Source organism: Panthera leo, chromosome A2 (genome assembly GCF_018350215.1).
Source record: "Panthera leo isolate Ple1 chromosome A2, P.leo_Ple1_pat1.1, whole genome shotgun sequence".
Lineage (NCBI taxonomy): Eukaryota > Metazoa > Chordata > Mammalia > Carnivora > Felidae > Panthera > Panthera leo.
Window position 1 is genome coordinate 24,596,435 of NC_056680.1, and position 20,893 is coordinate 24,617,327.

The following is a 20,893-nucleotide window of genomic DNA, read 5'->3' on the forward strand; positions in this document are numbered from 1 at the left end:
GGGACATGCCGCAATTTAAAATTTTGCAAAGGTACAAACTTGATCACAAACTGATTCACAGAAGGATCATTTAGGTCTCAAGCCCTAAATCTACCAACCTTGAAGTTTTCTCTCTTTTCAGACCTTACAAGGATATTTTAAAAACAAACAGCTTTAGTCTCAAAGGCAGTAAGATTTTAAAATAAGGGAGTTTTTATAGCCAAAATAATAGTGAATTTGACTTAATATTCTACCTTGTGAATGAAACCTGCAATGTCTTCATTCTGAATAATAATCAATAGTTTATCTAATTTTGATCTTCTTTCCAAAAACTGTTCTGGATGACATTCTGTATTGCCTAATTTGATAAGATATTCCTGTTAAAGAAAAAAACTAAATCAACATTAAGAAGTTTTTTTTTTTTTTTTTTTGCAAATATCCATTTAACACTACAAATGCAAGATAAACTGGCAAGTGTAACTACTGTTCGAACACTAGCAATGATGACCTTATACTCTAGGGACCCTAGAGATCATCAAGTCCACTCTTCTTATCAACAACCTATAGCTCAGAGTTTAAGTGGCCAGTCACAATGTTACAATGCTATGCAGTGAAAACTAAGTAAATGTCAATGGTGGGTAATAGAAAGAGCCATAAGAACAATGGATTAGCCAGGTTCTTAATCCAGTTCCATTACTTATTCTGGGCAACCCAGAGTCCAATCACCAACCACTCCCTCACTCCCGTTTTCCACTCCATTTAAGGCAAGCCCTTGGCTATTTGCAGCAAGGTTGCCAGTATACTCCTTTAGTTATAAAGCACTTTTCTCACTGTAGCTCATTTAATTCACAACAGTCCCAAAGTCATTCATACAGAGCTTCAGCGTATACGATGGCATTCACATACTAGTTAGCCATGTCTGTCAAGTTTATACCTCCAGCCGAAATAGACCCTCCCATCTAATTAATACCTCCCTCCATGTTGGTGACATGGTACTACCTTTCAAAGGACACATGGTGGTAGTACAGGCAATTTCCTTTGCTCTTTGCTTGCTGGTGGAATCCTGAAGTCTGAGGTAAACTGCAGGGTCCTAGGTCACATTCCTCTTTTCACAGATACAGGAGCAGATTAATTTTCTCAAGATTGGCAAGGCTGGTTAGATAGCCATTAAATCTAAACCCAGCTTGCCTCACAACCAGTCTACTGCTCTGTTAAGAACGGTCTACAGGTGTCACCCCCAAAGAGGATGTTTTTGTGTAGCCCTAAACTAAATAAAGCAGCGTCTTCTGTATTATTAGATTATTAATTAAAGCTTCTGGGCAGATCTCGGAACAGCTTACAGTCAGGTAATGAAAAAGTAAATTACTGTCTGACAGACCAGCTTATAATTTTTGGTCTTTTTACAGTAAGAAGTTTTAAAAGCAAGTTCATTTTAGGTAAGACGGTTGAACAGTCGGATCTCATCTTTCCAAGAAATCACACTGAGCACTCTTCCTCCCTCTTCATTTCCATGCCATTCATGTTCTTATGGCTGCACTACATGAAACATGCTGACATCAAAGAGATCCCCAAACTGACAACGGCTCAGGACATGTCAGCAGCACAGAGTTTCTGGGCCACTGTAGGCTACAAGGCCCTTATTTATAGTCCTTTCTGCTTCCTCTAACAAAACAAACAGAAACTCATCATGGTAAGTAAATTCCATAAATGGGAGGAGGCATTTATTTTAAAACCTATGGTATTCCCTTAAGGAATTGAAATCCTGTAATTTAGTGAATGCTAATTGTTAATATGAAAACACTGATATAATTGTTACTGTGTTATAATTTACCTATCGTTACAAATGTTACATACTTATGCATCTGCACAGACACACGCAAATGTTTTTAAAAATCACATACTTGAAACACTAGTCTTACTCTGTAGCTTCAGTAGAAAAAAAAATACACCTTGCAGTGAGGAATCTTTCATGATTGGGGAATCTTTCAGGATCATCATGTTTTTGATCAAAAAGGCTATGAGGAATCCTGACATGACCAGGGTATCAAGAAAATGCCAAAAGATTACATATATAATGATTAGGTCATCCCTGGACAGTTTTTTCTATCTGATTGATAAAAAAAACCCGTAAGAGGTAAACACTGATAGCTTCCTCTACTTCTCTGTATCTTTCCCTCCCCTTCATTAAAAACCCAAGTACAAAGCATTTAAAATCTCTGAATCAAGAGTTTAAAGGTATTTGCAGTGTGCATACAAGTGGTCTTCAATACCACCCAATAAAACAAGATGTTAATCCTAAGATACTTAGATCACAGGCTCTAAATTTAATTGAACTTACTAGTTTTTTATTTCAGTCTGTATTAAATTATGTAAGAAAGTATATCATCAACATTTAAAAACAAAAACAATCCATTTTATAGGCATTAGACCCAACAAGACAAGTTTATATAGCATTACTATTACCTTCTCATTTAGTTACCTTTATTTCTTTACAGAGCACACTCTCTTCTTCTTCATGAATATAAAATTTCACAGTATTTTTCTGGACATCTTTCATGATTTTAACCAAACTGTTAAATACTTCAGGTTCTAACTGGCTTATAAAATTTGAAAGAGCCGGTTGGGCAGAAATGTTTACATCACTGGGCGATTTTGTTGTTTCTTTTTCTACTGGTTCCCGGACAATATCACCAGGTACAGTATGGTCAGAAGTCACCATTAGCTCTGTGGCATGGTGTGGCTGGTTCACTTCTACTTCGGTTAAACCCAAAGATGAAGAGGAATGCTGCTCACTGGAGTTGGTGTCTTTCAAAGGATCACTACAAAGTGGCTCAAGGAGCTGTTTATTGTTGAAGTCACTTGAGGAAATTGGGATGACAGGCTTTCCCAGAGGATTCAATGCTATCTTAGTACCAGAATCATTAGGACTGACTGGTGGCAAATTCCCACCCTTGGCTGATGCTTTGATAATAATAGTATTTAGTTTCTCATGCAAGCCATCTACAAACTCCTGTACACCAGCTTTGGAAGTCTTAGAATATATGAACTCAGAAAGCCGTTTCATCTTCTCTTGTGTTGAAAAAATAGGTGTGGAAATTCTACTGACATATGAAACATTCTTTTGCTTCAAAATCTCTTCTATCTTCCTAGAAAAGAGACTGTACTCTCCTAACACTGTCCTCTCTGTGGTTTCACTCATTGTTGGTGGCTCTGCTGCTGGCACACACTGCTCCTCCACTGTCACCACCTGACCTGTCAACACGTCATCCTCAGTGGTGCCCTTTAGTGTGTCTGTAAATGGAGAGGACGGAAACTGGTAATCAGAACTTCTCTGTCTACTTATTACCCGGGGGTCGTTAGGAAAGGCCTCCTGTGGTTGCAGACACACCAGTTGTTCTTCTGGTGATTTCATACCTATATAGGAAGAGTTCATTATTATAACAGCAATCCAAAAAAATAACACCTGAAAACACAAACTCATAAATAGGAATGTCAGATCAAAGCATATACTTAGAATTAATTACGTACTGGAATGTAGAATAAGAATCTCAAATAATGATGTGAACCCTATTTTCTAAGTGCCCTATCTATGGCTGGTCTTTGGATTTAGGCAGCTAGAGTGACAAGTTTGGATGTTATTTTCCTTGATTCCTTTTGAAGTGTTTGAACAAATGCCAATTTGGAACTGGCAACAATACAAATTAAGTCATTTGCTTATTTCTGCTTCTCGGATCAGGAAAAGAAAGGCTCAAGAATATGGAAGAGGACATATTTCATATCTGCATTAACAGTTACACTCTTGAGATGAAGAGGTCATTCAGCTAACTACTGATTTTAATGGAACCATAACTCTGACTTTTGACAACCAGCACAATCCACAGATTATACTTTTTTCCCCAGAAATTCTAAATTCAAAACACAATATGGTTTTAAAACTACAGTTCAAAACAGACACCCTAAGTCCTTTTTTAAAAGGGGAAAATATGTTTAACAGCAATTTATAGTAATAATATTTTTAGGAAAAGAAAAAACAATCTTTGCCTAGATGATATTATACAATTTTATTTTTAATTTTCTTAGATCTTAGCAAATATTCCCCAACAAATTGCTGTTGTAGTCTACAAAATGGTACCTCCATACGAAGAAGTGCAGGCACAAGTGTAGTCTTCAAAACCACGGTACTTTAAAGATATAGTGAATTCCCTATTCAAGTTTGCACCTAGGTGTGGCTGCATGCCCTCTCCACACACATTCAGTTTGGGTTTCCTCATATTCACACTTTTCTAAGGGCTTTAACAGCATCAGCAGCTGTCAGCTTGTGACATTTTTCCACCAATCTTGGTATTTACCATGAGCCACTCCACCCATTAACTACTGCACAGACACCTGTCAGCAAGACCACAACAGGTCTATAGGTAGAAGGGGAACAAAATAACCAATGCACCAAGATAAGAAAACTATATGAAACTGGAAACCAGAAAATTCAAGTTCCATAAAATAACTCAGGAATACAAAACATCCTTCTTAAATTTGCAACATGGGGTTTAGTACACACACAAAATACATTTTAAATTCTATCTTACATAACAAACGGGTTGCAGAAGACTACCTATAATTTTTAAATTTCTGATTATGTATTATTTCAAGTGAAATAACCTGCTTCCCAAAATGTACAGCTGTAGTTCAAACCAATAAGCTTACACTTGAAGGGCTATGGATAAAAGGAATTTTTTTCTAAAGTGGAACAGAGCTTTAGGGGCGCCTGGGTAGCTCAGTTGGTTAAGCGTCTGACTTTGGAGCAGGTCACGATCTCACAGTTCGTGGGTTCAAGCTTCACGTGCTTGTGCTGTGAAGCACAAGCTTCAAGCTGTTCAGCTTCTGTGCTGACAGCTCAGAGCCTGGAGCCTGCTTCAGATTCTGTGTCTCCCTCCCTCTCTCTCTGCCCCTCCCCTGTTTATGCATGCTCTCTCTCAAAAATAAATAAATAAACTTTAAAACAACAACAATAACAACAACAACAACTCTAAGGTCCCCTTAGTGGCTCAGTCAGTTTAAGCGTCCAACCTTGGCTCAGGTCATGATCTTGTGGTTCATGAGTTCAAGCCCCACATCAAGTTCTCTGTCAGCACGGAGCTTGCTTCAGATACTCTGTCTCCCTCCCTCTCTGCCCCTCCTCTGTGCACATGTGCTCACACCCCCCTCAAAAATAAATATTAAGAAAAAAACCCCTCTAAACAAACCCTGCTTAAAAATGCAAATTATCATCACCTAATTCTATTTTGCACAAATTTCCCCTATATGATTCTAATTACTAACACTGACTTTATTTTAAAAAATGTCTTCATCAGTAAATGATTTAAAAGAAAAACACACAGATATCAAGAATAATGCATGTTTTCTACTGACATTCAAGCAATGCAGGATTTTAAGTGTGAGTAGTGAGTTCTCTAAAGGCAGCATCATTCAGGTATTTACACTATTAAACACAAAATATAAAGATGGGTATGCCAAATAAGAGGACTGCAGATGCTGAGGGAGCATGGTGAAGCATAAACAAGATGCCCTGCTGCTTCTAATAAGAAAGAATTACTGACAGATAGAAAATAGATGAATTCCAGACATAATGTTGAGTGAAAGAGCCAAAAACAAAACAGGACATGTGTAGGTTCCATTTACCTTAATTAAGAACAGGTAAAAATAATCTATTGTGAAAGAAATCGGATTAGTGGTTACTGTTGGGTCAGGGAGAGTACTGACTGGAAGCATACAAAAGAAAACCTGGGGTGCTGGAAATGGTCTACATCTCAATTTGGATAGAGGTAACATAAGTGTATGCACATGTAACAATCCATCGAGCTGTGCACTAAAGATTTATGCACTTTATGTCATAGATCTGTTATTCCTGTTTTGCTTTTTGGGGTCATCTTTTCCTAGGACAAAGACGTCCTTGAAGAAAACTATTCAATCTTTTTCTAATCCCAAAGAGAGGAAAACCATAAAGATCTACTAAAATTAAAAGTCACTTGGCTTTTCTTCAAAATTAAGAAAAAACAAAAACAAAAAAAACAAACCACCACTGAAGATTTCTGAAAGAGTAAGACACAACGAAATGGAAACAAAAAAGTCCGACCACCAAACTGAAAGCAAGAAAACAATGCCTATGCCCATCTGCAGAGATGTTCAATTGACTGATCTCAGACAAAAGAATAGGTCTTCTAGGAACCAATGGCAACTAGCTAATCAGCAACATCTGTAACTGTTTCTGGAATCCCAAAGTTTCCTAATCTCTTAATTACACTGTCTTATTTAAATAATTAGAAGAAGAACTGGGTCAAAAAATTCAAGATTAGGAATAATGTACCTAAAAGATAAATGTCTTAATCCTAGTAGTTTTTAAACTTAAAGAAACTTGAAGACTGCTTCTCACAGGATATTCTGCAGGAACAGATTAAGAAAAATATTCCAGTCTTCTGAAGTCGTCCTATCAGATAGAATCACACTATAGGTGAAGAAAACTTAACCTCTAAGAATGATTCAGTGACTTCTTTGAACACATTCTTTGTATAAGAATATTTGATACAAATCAAATGATTTAAATGCAAATATGAGATTGTCCAAATTTTCTGTCATTAACAGAACTTAATATGATGCCCTATTGATGGAGAACCAGAAATGCAAGTAGCAATTCTGAAGAAGGGCACATTGGGAAGAAAAGCAAAGGGAGCCTTCTCACCTGGTGTCTGTTTCTCACCATGTTTCCCCAGCTGGTCTTCTGGGCTTCTTGCATTCCCTCCTGAGGGAAAGCATCCATTAGATTTGTAGACTCTCTTCAGATATTGGTGATACCTATTAAGCACCTTTCAGACAACCCCAAATGCTAACAAATCCAAGTATTCCACCTTTTGCCTAAAATAATCCAGAAGGGTCATTCAGAAATAGCAAGGTGTTTCCCTTTCCGTTCAGGTGATGATAGAATATCAACACCTAGATGCTGTGCCTTCAAATGGCTCTGAACATCAACTATGAAGGTGCCTAAATGAGGAATGGTTAGGATAATCATCTTGAACTGCCTACTTTCTTATTGTTCCTCCTACTCAAGCCGATATCTCCAGCTCCTAAGTATCAGCTACCTCTCTACCATCACTCCTGAGGCTCTTGCCCCCTCTGGTAAGGTACTAAGTAGAGAATGTGCTAAAGCCCATGGAAACTCATCAAGTTTTAGAAATTCTTCTCAGAGTCCTTGGAGGCCTTAGTAGCTTCTGGGTCACAAGCCAGTCTACTTACTTTTTAGCAAAAAGTTATTTGTTTTTTCTTTTTAAAGTTTATATAAAGGTCTAGGAATGGAAAAGATGTGCCCTGGGAATATTTCCAAAAATGCTTAGCTTACAAAGATGAGTAAGAACTTGGAATATTAAGAGTATGTATATATGTGTGTATATATGCATATGTTTGCACAGAGAAATTAGAATACTGCAAAATGATCTTTCAACATTTGCTAACCTACATGGTTCAATAAGCTTTCTAGGGATTTTTGCATTTGATAATTTTAGGCCATTCTCTACAATGACCTAATTTCTCTAGGATAATCTAATATTAAGAAATTTCTTTCAAACAGATGAACCTCAACATGCCCACTTCTCAGATGATAGCTTGTTACAGTGAAGTCTGCTCTAATAATTTGAGAAGATAGTATTTAATCCGCTACCCCAAAGACCATCATTTCATCTCTGTCACTAGCTCACCTTATCAGAAACTCCATTTCTGTCAACAATTTTCATTTGGAAGTCTGCATACTAACAACTCCATAGGAAGAGTAAGTATGTTTTAAATCCTTCTGATTTTATAGGCTGTTTTGCACATACTTGCTGATACTGACCAAAAACAGCAACACTCAATAATGAACAATTACATTGTTCAAAATAAGATACCAAGATGTCAGAGCCAAGTAAGATGAACCACCTAGTGACCCAAGAATGGAATCTAGAAAAGATGAAACCCATCAGGAAACTGGTCCCTAAGTAAAACCAAGCAAACCTAAGTCTCAGTATACTTGTTCTTACCTGTAATTGGAATCAGTTTCCAATGTATTTCAGTCTCTTCAACATCATTTGACTTAGATTGTCTGCGGAATCCATGTTCAATGGGAACAGTGGGACACAAACTGCAATCTTCAAAATTATTCATGCTAATTAAATTTGGATCCTAAAAATTAGAGTACATATTCAATAGCTTTCTTTTCAATTAATTTTTATGTCAAGAATAAACAACTATTTTCTTTCTTTCTTTCTCTCTCTCTTTTTTAAAATAGGCTCCACGCCCAACGTGGGGCTTGAACTCGCAACTCAAGATCAAGAGTTGCATGCTCCACCAACTGAGCCAGGCAGTGCGCCCCTAAACAACTATTTTTTAATAGCAAATCCACAAGCTTCAATCTAAACATTTTTTAATAGCAAATCCACAAGCTTCAATCTAAACATTTTTTAATAGCAAATCCACAAGCTTCAATCTAAACATTACAAATGAGTAAGATCAACATGACAAAGTTGTAACTCTCTAGTCTTAAATTTAAACATAATTTTTTCCCTCAAAACATAATTTGATGTTGATTTAGAGCAGAGGTTGGTAAGCTTCTTTGGTAAAGCACCAAATATTTTAGGCCTTGTGGGCCAGATACTCAGCTCTGCCACTGTAGTGCAAAAGCAGCCAGAGGCAATACCTAAGCACATGAGCATGGCTGTATTCCACAAAAAAATTTAGTTACAAAAACAGGCAATGGGCTGATGCTGCCATTGACCTGATTTAGAGTATTAAATATGTCAAGCAATGTTAAGAATTTAAGTTACATAAGTTACATACTTCCCCAAGTGGTCTCCTGCCATCAACCTCCTCTTAAAAAAAAAAAAAAAATATCCTAAAACTGCATGGAGAAAGCCTGGGGACATGCATACAACTTTTATTCAAAGACAGGGAAGAAATACAGGAGGAAAGAGGAAATTAGAAATAAGCCAGTAGGAACATGGTGCTATCCTATTATTATTATTCCCCAGAGATACAACCCCTTCTTGGAGGAGATAAGGTTACTTCTCAGCTAGAGATCAGTACTCTCTAAGCCTGTATCATAAACAAACTGGATGTCCTGTCAAGCAATGCTGAGTCACTTCAGAGGTAATCCTAAAGGACACTCACTTTCCATTCCTATTTGCATGAAAAATACAAAGTACCTAGTCTTGTTTGTGACACTGATGTACAGGCTGTGGTCACCTCATCTGCCTCACTTTCGGATTCTGGTACTGCCAGTAGAAAACTAATCTTTTGAGGATTCAACTTTATATATAAGCCTATATACATGATTGTCTAAGCAGGAAGGAAAACAACTACATCTACATTTATCCCTCTGTAACAAGGATAACTTAGAAATACTATCCTGGATACTTTCATTGTAAATGTGTAATTTCTTTTTGAAACGGGGAAAAAAAACATTGAAACACAACTACATCCTCTTTCAGACACACATTCACAAAAGCAACAAAGGTAATCAAAAGACATATGCTTACTTCTTTCAAATGTAGTTTATGGTCAGTGCCTACTTCACTGGTAGAAACAGCAACAGGATACTTTAACAATGATGTATCAATTTCTAACAATGGGCTCTGAGTACCCTTAAAATGCACATTTTCAATTTTTGCACAAGTAGGCTGCTCATATTCTTTCTTATCTGCGGGAGAGTTCAACTCATACTCATGCTTTTGTCTCAACTCTTCATAGGCATCATCAGTGTTCAATCCTAAGGCTTTGTTGACTGTGTCTGTCAAGGATGCATCAGAATGACGTGCATTTGCTAGTGTTTCTGATAGCCAGTTAAACAGCCGATGGATGTCAGCAACACCGGAGTTAGAGGTATCTTGCTGCTGAGGTCTCAAATCAGCATCATGCCCAAGAGAGCCAATAGGCTGCAGAGACTCTGAAGGGAAAGAGAAAGAAAAACCATCTTTCAAAGTTAAGTTTGGAATGGTAGCATAAAAATTTAAAAAGTCAAGTATATTTAAAAATTATCATAAGACATTTGTGGGCAGGAATTCAATCAAACCACTGGCTTAGACTGTATAAGAATATCCATCCCTTTCTTTACAGATATGACAGGTTCTAAAATTTTGCACAAAAGTAAAATTTCCCATAAATGAAAGCTTATTTTCATAATTTGAAAACTGTATTAATGGAGAAATGAGCTCAGACATGCTGGTAGTATGAATAATATATATTAATACCTGTACTGTATTCACCTTAAACTCTATTACCAAAACCCCAAAGTCTATCAAGTGACTTGAAAACTATATAAAATATTTGTATACTTGTAATTTTGCAAAATGTTAGGAAGATATGCAGGTTACATTTAAATCTACTAAAAAACAAACCAGGACTATACCTACTAGATTTTGTCTTTAAGATAATGACTGATATTCTTATAATCTAAAACCTTATTTTGAACGACTAGATTACTTAATTTCATAACAAAGCTACAAAATCATCCTGAAGAAATCTACACCAAACCTGCACTAAGAACAAAAAGCAATATGAGAGAAAACATGTTAAGACATGGTTCCAAGCAGATATAAATCTGGGTAATCTGCACAACCATTATATTTAAAGCCTGCAAAAGGAATAGATGTTCAAAAGTCCCATGCTTTTAATGCTGAAGGAGGGTAAAGCCTGAGTAGATGTCATGATTTCCAATTTAGGCAGACAGAGTATATATAGTGTACCATAGTATATATAATGTACCAAAAAAAAAGTTAGAAATAATATAGTATATACTGTATGATTCTAAATATATGAAATTATAAAATTATAGAAGTAGGAAAACTATTATATAGAGACAGAAAGCATTTCAGTGGTAGGGAGGGGTGAGATTACAAAGGAATACAAGGCAACATGTGGGAGTGATGGAAATGTTCTATATATTGGAGTGGTGGTAACATAGCTATCAAAACTCATCTTTAAACTGTACACTTAAATGGGTACATTATACATAAATCATACCTCAAAAAGTTAATGTGAAAGAGGGTAGGGAGGTTAGGAGATTACCTCTTATTAAATGAGTGGATTCACCATCAAATCAAGGTGAGGGTATTTTAAAAGTTAGAATCCAACCTTTAAATCTCTACTTTCGGAAATCAAAAATTAAAAAATCAAAATGACTAAAAAGAAACACAAATGAGGAACACCTAGAAATACAAGTCTGACTGTCGCTTGTTCCAGTTTAACCTATCTCTTCTCCCTTCTCCCCTGCCCTGCTTCTCCTTCAAGTTATTATAATTAGCATGGCATTCCCACCATTTTATTATTGATAAAGCCTATCACCCACAACTATTTTTTTTACATTTTTAACAAAATTAGTCAATTAACAGCTAAAACAGTACTGAAATTTAAGTATCTTGACCATTATGTGCTCAGTGCTAGGAAACACAGTCAAGTTTAGGAACAATGTTTTAAAGTCAGTCACAAGTAAGTTATGGATTAAACATGGATTAGTGAACTATGTAACTTTAGGGAAAATTATTTAACTTCTCTGAGATGGTTTCCTCATCTGAAAAATAAGAATAATAATGTCTACCACTCAAGAACTGAATGAGTCCATGAATGTAAAGCACCTGGCACATAGTAAGCACTTAATTTTCAAGATACAGGTCAACAGTATGAGTGCAGATCACTAAATGTCAACAGGTTCAGCACAGCGTAAGCTAAAGGAAATGAAAACCTTCAAGGAAAAGAGCCAGAAAGCTAAGGAGGGATCAAGCAAAGATATGAGGCTTGAGATAAATCAAAGATGCTTCATACATGAAGAAAGAAAGAGAAGTAAACTGCTGACCATGACGTATTCTGAGGAGAGAGATGAGCCCTAATCAAAGAACATGTGAAAAAAGAGTGGGAATCATGGTTATTCAGGCTGGACATGCCAGCCTATAAAAAAAGCTTTGAAAGACAAATACAGAAGCTAAGACTGGAAGATGATACTGAAATGAGTGACAGATGCTAGGAAAGCCAGCCAAAGGTAAGAATAAGATGAAAATGTTGGAAAGAAAAAGAACACAAGTCAAGTGAAGAAAGAACACTTGAAAGACTGAAAACAACAGCACTGGCTAAAAAAAACTTTATGCAATGATGGAAATGTCCTCTATCTGTGCTATTTCAATATGGTGGTATGGCTGATGAAATATATCAAGTATAAAGCATGAAATGAATTCTTACTTCATTTCGACTTAAACTTAAATAACAACACGTGGCTAGTGGCTACCATATGTGCAGGAAGAGAAGAATTTAAGGAAAGCAGGTAAGTAAAAAGTAACTGAGGATACAAACACAGATTGCTAGAAGAATAGTACAATAAAGACATTGATTCAAATTAGTTCTGAGACACACTGAATGCGAACACATACAAGTAAAACAGCTTAGTAAGCAACAGGAATGGAATACTGAGATCTGCCATAATCAATAAGAACAGCAGCAGCATTGCAAAATTCAAAGGTGTCTGAACGCAAGGAACACATTTCATGCTTACTTTAGCAAAGATCTTAAAATTCTAGATGAAAAATGTTTTATATTACTTGCAATACTGAAACACACAGTTTAGGGTCTCTCATTTCTGTCTTTTACTGTCAACTAAAACAAAATAAAGAAAAATATAAAAAAAAAAAAAAAGAGAAGCCAAACATATTACTAGGCTCCTGGAGTGGAAAAAAAATGTGTATGCATCAAAGAAACTTAATTTTAAAGCTCAGAAGGTTCCTTTCATTAAGCAACATGCTAAAAGAACCCAATATTCAATGTACTTTTCCAATTATACAATTAAAGGGATATAAAAGGACAAGAACTCCAATTAATAGAATAAGAGCTACGCATACTTTATTTTCCTCCTATCAGCCTAAGCTACACAATTCAGAAACCTGATGTCCTAAGGCAGTAGTTGGCAAATATTTTTTGTAAAGAACCAGACAATAAATATTTTAGGGTTCATGGGCCAAGCAGTCTCTGTCTCAACTCTGCCATTATAGCGTGAAAGCAGCCATATACACATAAATAAGCGTGGTTGTAGTCCATTGAAACTTTCTTTCCAAAAACAGGGGACAGGCTGGATTGGCTCTCAGGCTGTAATTTGCAGACCCCTGTACTAGGGGAAAGGACAGAACTACTTTAGTTTTGGTTGTTATTTTTATACTATATAAAAGCAACCTGATATTTTTACCTTCATATAGATGGCAATTTTCAGATAAATTACTGGTTTTGGCGAGCTTTCTCATATTTTCAGGTAGATCCTCAAGCTTCCTCTTCAAGACAGTTTTGCTTCTCATATCTTCTGTGTCTGAGTCCCCACCCACATTTTTTTTCCTACACTGAATTAAATTAATCAATTCTTTGACTCTATCCTTATCATAATCCAAAGAATGAGAGGACTTGTGCTTTCTAGGTATAATAGTTTCACCCCTTGAGTTATTTCGTTTTCCAAATTTCATTTTTGTACCATTCATTTCTTCTTCTTGGCCTTCATAATCTGAAAGTGGACTGAACTGTTGAAGTTTTCTATTTTCTTCAAAAAGCTCTTTTAATTTACAAATTGGTAACTGATACATTTCAGGCCGAAAAATATAGGCATGCAAACAATTATCAATATGGGATTTATTTTTTGGAGCTGAGTATAAGAATTTTTTATCATCTAATCGTGAATCGTATGGAAACATGATAAACTCTCGTTTACCTGAACCAAAACCTCGCTTAAAAAATTCATTTACATACTTTTCAACAACAGAATGAAAATTTATAGTATTCATATTTTTGAATTCCTTTCGACACTGAATCAAAGCAAACTGTAAAAACTGAGTTATTTTTAATACATCTGTCATGCTCTCATGTCTCTTCTGTGGTGCTGCATTAGTTGAACCTTTTTGTGCTGTAAACAAACAAAAAAGCAAACTATGTTAGCAAGCAATAAATTAATCAAATACAGATCTATATGTTGTCAGAGAAATGCATTCATTCATACATTAATGATGAACCAAACTAGAAGCATGTACCCTAGTACATATATGTAATACAGAAATAGATGAATAGCGTGCTTCTAAAAACAGGCCAATAAGAAATTAAAACTAAAACAAAATTGCAGAACATATCTGTAAAGGGAAAAACCCACTCATTGAAGATCTTCTTCATTTCCCATTGTCCCTAGGCAATTCAACTGATGGCAAGCAAAATGTAAGGAGAAATAAAGAAGCAGGGCAAGATATGAGGCTCCTAGCAAGAGTCCTGCAACCAATAGCAATGTCACTCCTTCCTGCTATACTGTAACAACTTTAACTACACATAAATGTTCTACCCCCATAAGCAGATATGCAGGCACCAAGTGGCTACAATTGAAAATGTCATTCTTGGGGCGCCTGGATGGCTCAGTCAGTTGAACGTCTGACTTTGGCTCAGGTCATGATCTCACAGTTCATGGTTTTGAGCCCCGCATCAGGCTCTGTGCTGACAGCTTAGAACCTGGAGCCTGCTTCAGATTCTGTATCTTCCTCCTCTCTCTGCCCCTCCCCTGTTCACGCTGTCTCTCTCTCTCTCAAAAATAAATAAACGTTTTAAAAAAAGAAAAGAAAAGAAAAGAAAAGAAAAGAAAAGAAAAGAAAAGAAAATGACATTCTTAATCTAACAGTGAAACCCATTAGTGGGACTTTTACCTTAATATAGCATTTAAGTATGTTCTTAGAAACAGTGAATAGCAAATTTTCTCTAACCTCAGTGTGAAAAATAGAACAAACTGAGGGCTGCTGGAGGGGAGGTTGGTGGAGAAATGGGCTAAAGGGGTGATGGGCATTAAGGAGGGCACTTTTTGGGATGAGCACTGTGTGTCATATTTAAGAGATGAATCCCTGGGTTCTACTAATCCTGAAGCCAAGACTATACTGTATGTTAACTAAGTTCAATTAAAAAAAAAAAAAAAAATCAGTGTGAAAAGCTTTTATAATTTTAAATGGCATAAATTTAACCTAGCACATGATTCTTTTATTGTTACTAAAATCTGGATGCAAAATTGAACTAAGATAAAAATATAAAACCCAAAAATCTAAGCTGTGGTATTTTAATAATTACAGCCCATGTTTATTTAGTGAAAATACTGATAACAACCAAATAATTTTTAATAGTTAAAAAAAAAAACCCATGTCATATATAATGTGTTTTATTTTGCTAAGACCTCTTAATATTCCCAGTATTTCCCAAAATGTAAGAAACAAAATATTTGGAAAATTTCAATAAAATGTAAGTATCTATAAGTAACTAGATTTAGATACTCAAAGAACTTACAAGTAACTATGCCTCTAGGTTCTTGAAATAGAAATAAAGCATGCAGGACTCGAGACTTGGCAGTCTGATGTTCTAAAAAAAAAAAAAAAAAAAAAAAACCAGAAGCCAAATTGATTAGCAATATGTTTTAACTAAAAATTTTAGAAAGAACTGTAAAAATTAAAGAGATCACCTACCATATGGAGAAACCATTTGACAAGGAGAGAGAAGAAATAGGTATCCTCGGTCTCCCAAAGGTTTAACAAGAACCTGCATTTTTGGAAGAGGGAACAAGTTGCATCTGTTTTATTATTACTCATAAGGCAAAGACATAGCAATTTCTACTAATTATAAAGAAAACAATAAGTTATTGATCATCTTTCTTTAGGAAAAATAATTCTACTAAATTAAAAGCTCTACTCTCTGATTAACAGAATTCCAATCGAATAAAAATTACTTAGTTCTCAGAATGAAAACAAGAAATTACTACTGAAAGAATTCCTCTAATTAACTGTGAAACCAACTTGCTGATTTTTCCTTGAAGTTAAAATGCAAGGACCAAACTAAAGACTTCAAATATCTTCCTCAGCAATTCAAAAGACCTATTATTAGTTGCCAAGGCAGTGTGTTGGATGTTGGGGGTATAAAACAACTACAGCACAAACATTGCCTTTCTGTGACTACAGGCTAACCTCAAATGAAATGTGTTGCTATAATCTAATGTTTTCACATAAAGAACACATTTCACATCTAAGTCAATTTCCCTTGCCAGAAGTAACTTCAAAGATAAGCAACACAAGAGCCTTGAGAGTAATTTATAATTGGATGGAGAGAGTAACACAAGAAATGTCAATAATTAGTCAAGATAGAAAAGTTCTCGAAAAGATTTATAAAACAACAGAGAAAAACTATAATTTATTTATGGTTAGAAGAGATGCCAAGAGCATACTTAAGTTGGATGTTGAAGGATGGGAATATTGCCAAGAGCCTGAGATTATGGGAAGAACATTTCAATAGAGGCAACATCATGAACAAAGGCAGAATTATAATTGATGAACAGTTTGCAGGCATCAGAGTACTTATGACTGGGAAAAGGGTAATGACAGATTATGACAAACACACAAATCTAGAAGAAAAGATCACTGGCTCATTTGTAAAAAGACAAGGATGCCAAGTTAGCCAGGAATGCCCTCAAGAATATATCCTTTTGAACGGGAGTTCAAAAAACAACAAAAACTCAACAGCACTGTGCAGGAGGGGGAAGAAAACAACGTAATGCAAAGAAACTTCAGGAGCTATTGTAATTGTTCACAATACATTTTAAAGAAAGGGGAAGTAAAGGAAGAATTAAGCATGACAGTTGCACACAAACAAACTCCGGGCTCTGAAAGGAAATGTGTGCTACCTAAATTTGTATTGTAAATTTGTAACTATTCCAGTAAACAAAGTCTGTGTAAGAACGCAAATTTAAAGGACAAAAAGTAACTGCTATCAATTTACATTTAATAAAACAGTGGTTTAGGGGAGCTTGGGTGGCTCAGTCGATTTAAGTGACCGACTCTTGGTTTCAACTCAGGTCATGATCTCACAGTTTCCTAAGTTGGAGCCCTGCCTGACAGCACAGAGCCTGCTTGGGATTTTCTCGCTCCTTCTCTTTCTCTGTCACTCCCCCACTTGCACTGTCTGAGTCTCTCTCAAAATAAATAAATAAACTTCAAAAAAAATGTTTTTTAAATAAAATAAAAAATAAAAATACCGTTTGAATAGCCAAAAGTAAGGTGGAAAATGTACCTGCAAAATTTTTGTTTCAGATTCAACCACTTTTGTCCAAAAATGTTTTATACATCCTATATATTTCTGTTAACATTTTACCCAACTCCGGGTTTGTCAGAACAGGAAGTTGGGAAGCATGAGTAAGATTTTCATGTTTTGTGGTAACTAAGGAGAACCATTCTTTTTAATGTCTCACCCCACTCCAAGTACCAGGTTTTTAAAAATTCCATTGGCTCTGTGGCATAAAGACCCTCCTTGTCTTTTAAGGGGCTTCAATGTCCCCAGAGTCTCATGGAGCACAGGCACTCTATACCCAGCAACACCACTCAAGCAGACAGAGGCCCTAACAGTAGTATTTTTGCCCTTTAGCTCCAAGAAATACTTTAAATGCTATAGGAAAGCAAACACCTGTTAACTAGGTTCTCCTACTACCTCAATTACACCTTATTGTTTTCTTCCCCTCAGAAAACAATATTAACCCAGTCATTAATTTTTATTACTCAATTCTACTATTTTGACTTTCCATATAAATATTAAAGGTAACATGGTACAAAAACAAAAATGTGTTGGGGCGCCTGGATGTCTCAGTCGGTGGAGCATGTGACTCTTGATCTCAGGGTTGTGAGTTCGAGCCCTATGTTGGATGTGGAGATTACCTAAAAAGAAAATCTTTAAAAACACACAAACACACAAACAAACAAACAAAAGTGTGTTAATAATATAAAACATCAAGCTCACAACCTAGGAGGAAATAAGCTACCCTAAGTGAGATTTAGCAGAAACAAGAGATTCAAACGGCCAAGGGCTTCAAAGTGGAATAACAAATGTAATATATAACACAGGTATGAGATGCTTAAAGAAATAACTGACAGAACTGAAAACATTCACATAAAAATTGGTACACAGATGTTCATAGCAGCTTATTCATAACAAAGAATAGAAACAACTGACAAAATGTGGTATTATCCATACAATGAAATACTGTTCAGCCATAAAAAGGAATGAAGTACTGACATGCTACAACATGGATGAGCCTTAAAAACATTACGTTGAGTGAGGGGTGCTTGGGTGTCTCAGTTGGTTAAGCATCCCCGACTTCAGCTCGGGTCATGATCTCGTTGCGCATGGGTTCAAGCCCTACGTCGGGCTCTGTGCTGACAGCTCAGAGCCTGGAGCCTGCTTCGGATTCTGTGTCTTCCTCTCTCTCTCCCCCTCCCCTGCTCAACTCTCTCAAAAATAAATAAACATTAAAAAAAATTTTTTTTAATTATGCTGAGTGAAAGAAGCAATGCACTAAAGGCCACATACTGCATGATTCCATTTATATAAAATGTCTGGAATAGACAAATCCATAAGGACAGAAGTAGATTCATAGTGGGATTGGAGGAGGAAAAAATACAGAATATATGGTTACCAGGTATGAGGTTTCTTTTCTTTCTAGGGTGATAAAAATGTTCTGAAATTGGATAGTGATGATGGCTACACAACACTGTGAATCTACTAAACATCACTGAAAAGGTGTACACTTAAAAATGGCTAGGCATGGGGCACCTGGGTGACTCAGTTGGTTGAGCATCTGGTTCTTGATATAGGCTCAAATTGTGATCTTGTGGTTGTGGGATTGAGCCCCGTGTTGGGCTCTGTGTTGAGCATGGAGCCTGTTTAAGATTCTCTCTCTCCCTCTCTGCCTCTCTCCTGCTCACACCCTCTCTCTCAAAATAAATAAACAAACATCAGTCAGTTGAGCATCCAACTCTTGATTTTGGCTCAGGTCATGATCCCAGGGCCGCGGGATCGAGCCCCATGTTGGGCTCCACGCTGAGTATGAAGCCTGCTTAAGATTCTCTCTGTCCCTCTCCCTCACTCACATTCTCTCTAAAAAATAATAATAAAAATAGAAATGGCTAAAATGAAGCTTATTTCAATATACCTCCTGAATATCAGAATAGAACCTCCATGTCCTCAATAAGTATTTCTAAAAAATATTAACAAGAATCTATTTAAAAAGAAAAAAAAAAACGACCAGGCAGGTCTTAAAAATAAGCAAATACAACTTTTAAGAAATCAAAAATATTATGTGAAATTGGAAACTCAACGAATGGATTAAATAACAAACCAGACACAGCTAAAGACAGAATTTGTAAACTAGAGGGTAACTATGATGAAATCACTCAGAATGAAGCAGAGAAACAAGTAGATGTAAAACACAAGAGAAGTTCACAGACATCAAGAACATAATGAAACGACCTGACATAGGATGCTCTAGGTTCCTAGAAAAACAGTCTACAAAGAATGAAGGAGAAGTATAATCAGAAAGATAATGACTGTATTATAGAAATGCATCTATAAATCCAGATATCAAATTATACCAAGGTGGATAAATAAGAAATCTATACCTAGATATAGAGTTGAAAAACACCAAAGACAAAGATTAAAAAAGCAACCAGAAAAAAATGACAACCTACATAGGAACAATAATTAGACTAAGAACTGACCTCTCAACAAAAATAGAAGCCAGAAGATATTGTAATATAGTCAAAGCACTAAGAGGAAATAGCTGTCAACCCAGAATTGTGTACCCAGAATCTAACAAAGAATACACTTTTTTTGGCAAATCTACAGAGCATCTACAGGGCATGTTCAAAAATTGACCACAAAGTTGGCTTTAGATCAAGTATCAATACATTTCAAATAATCACCACCTGTTTTGATTATAACAATTAAATGGGGAAAAAAAAAGACAAAAGTATTCTTATATATTTGGAAATTTAAAAACAATCCTCTACATCACGTATCAAAATAGAAAATCATAATGAAAACTAAAAAGTACTTAGAACTGAATGATAATGAAAATCCTACATATTAAAAGTTGTGGAATGCAACTAAAAGAGTACTTGCATTGACCATTTTTCCAACTTAAGAAAGCAGAAATAAAATGAACCTCCCAAAAGTTGAAATTAATAGAACAGCTAAAATTAGGAAAAGAGTAAAACAAAGATATAACAGAAGGTTAAAACCATAATTTGGTTAAGATTAAAAAACACACAAACCCCTGGTGAAAGTGACTAATAAGGGAAGGCATAATGAAAATATTATCACATTATAATGCTCACAGCAGCTATTAATAGACTATTTAAATGACTATATTGCAATAAACTCAAAAACATAGAAAAAATGGACAAATTCCTAAAAAACAAACAAAACCATAATATATCTAAACTGACATAAGAATAGAAAACCTGAGAAGTTTAACTATTAAATTGAATCAGTACTTTAAAATCATCCAGAAAAACGAAGGCAGTTTTGTAATTAAGTGCTAGCCAACATCCAAAGAACAGATTATTCTAATCATATGTACAAACATCTCTTACAAAATGAGGAATACTATTCAACTCAATTCTGAGAAGCTAGTGTAACTTTTAAGTTTTTATTTATTTTGAGAGAAAGTGTGTGTGTGCACTAGCAGGGAAGGGGCAAAGAGAGAGGGAGAGAGAATTCCAAGCAGGCTCTGTGCTGTCAGTGTAGACCTTGATGCAGGGCTCAATCTCACCAGGAGATCATGACCTGAGCCAAGATCAAAAGTTGGACATTTAACTGACTGAACCATCCAGGTGCCCACTAGTATAACTTTGATACAAAAACTAGACAAGAACAAGATTGCTGGTCAATCTAACTTATCACAGATACAAAATTTTTCAACAAAACATTCACAGATCAAACCATACATTACAAAAAAAAAAAAAAAAAAAAAAAAAGTGAAGTTGGTGTTCTTAACTAGCAATACAAACATAGTTAAATACTGGCAAAAGATAAATGT

At 35.7% G+C, this 20,893-nt stretch overlaps 1 protein-coding gene across 8 annotated transcripts in view; it reads right to left on the minus strand.

Annotated features, from left to right (window-relative positions):
• Positions 1–20,893, minus strand: part of TASOR (transcription activation suppressor) — a 49,535-nt gene that overhangs the window by 5,002 nt on the left and 23,640 nt on the right. For 2 of the 8 annotated variants that reach the window (XM_042929696.1, XM_042929699.1), the window contains exons 12-19: positions 15,501–15,573; positions 15,325–15,396; positions 13,220–13,921; positions 9,534–9,940; positions 8,040–8,181; positions 6,713–6,772; positions 2,459–3,270; positions 234–356 (exon numbers count right to left, since the gene is read on the minus strand). In XM_042929696.1, coding sequence (XP_042785630.1) covers positions 234–356; positions 2,459–3,270; positions 6,713–6,772; positions 8,040–8,181; positions 9,534–9,940; positions 13,220–13,921; positions 15,325–15,396; positions 15,501–15,573 — 2,391 coding nt within the window. Of the gene's footprint in view, positions 1–233; positions 357–2,458; positions 3,394–6,712; positions 6,773–8,039; positions 8,182–9,533; positions 9,941–13,219; positions 13,922–15,324; positions 15,397–15,500; positions 15,574–20,893 lie in introns of all 8 variants that reach the window. The other 6 variants (XM_042929694.1, XM_042929698.1, XM_042929697.1 and 3 more) reach the window with 4 other exon arrangements.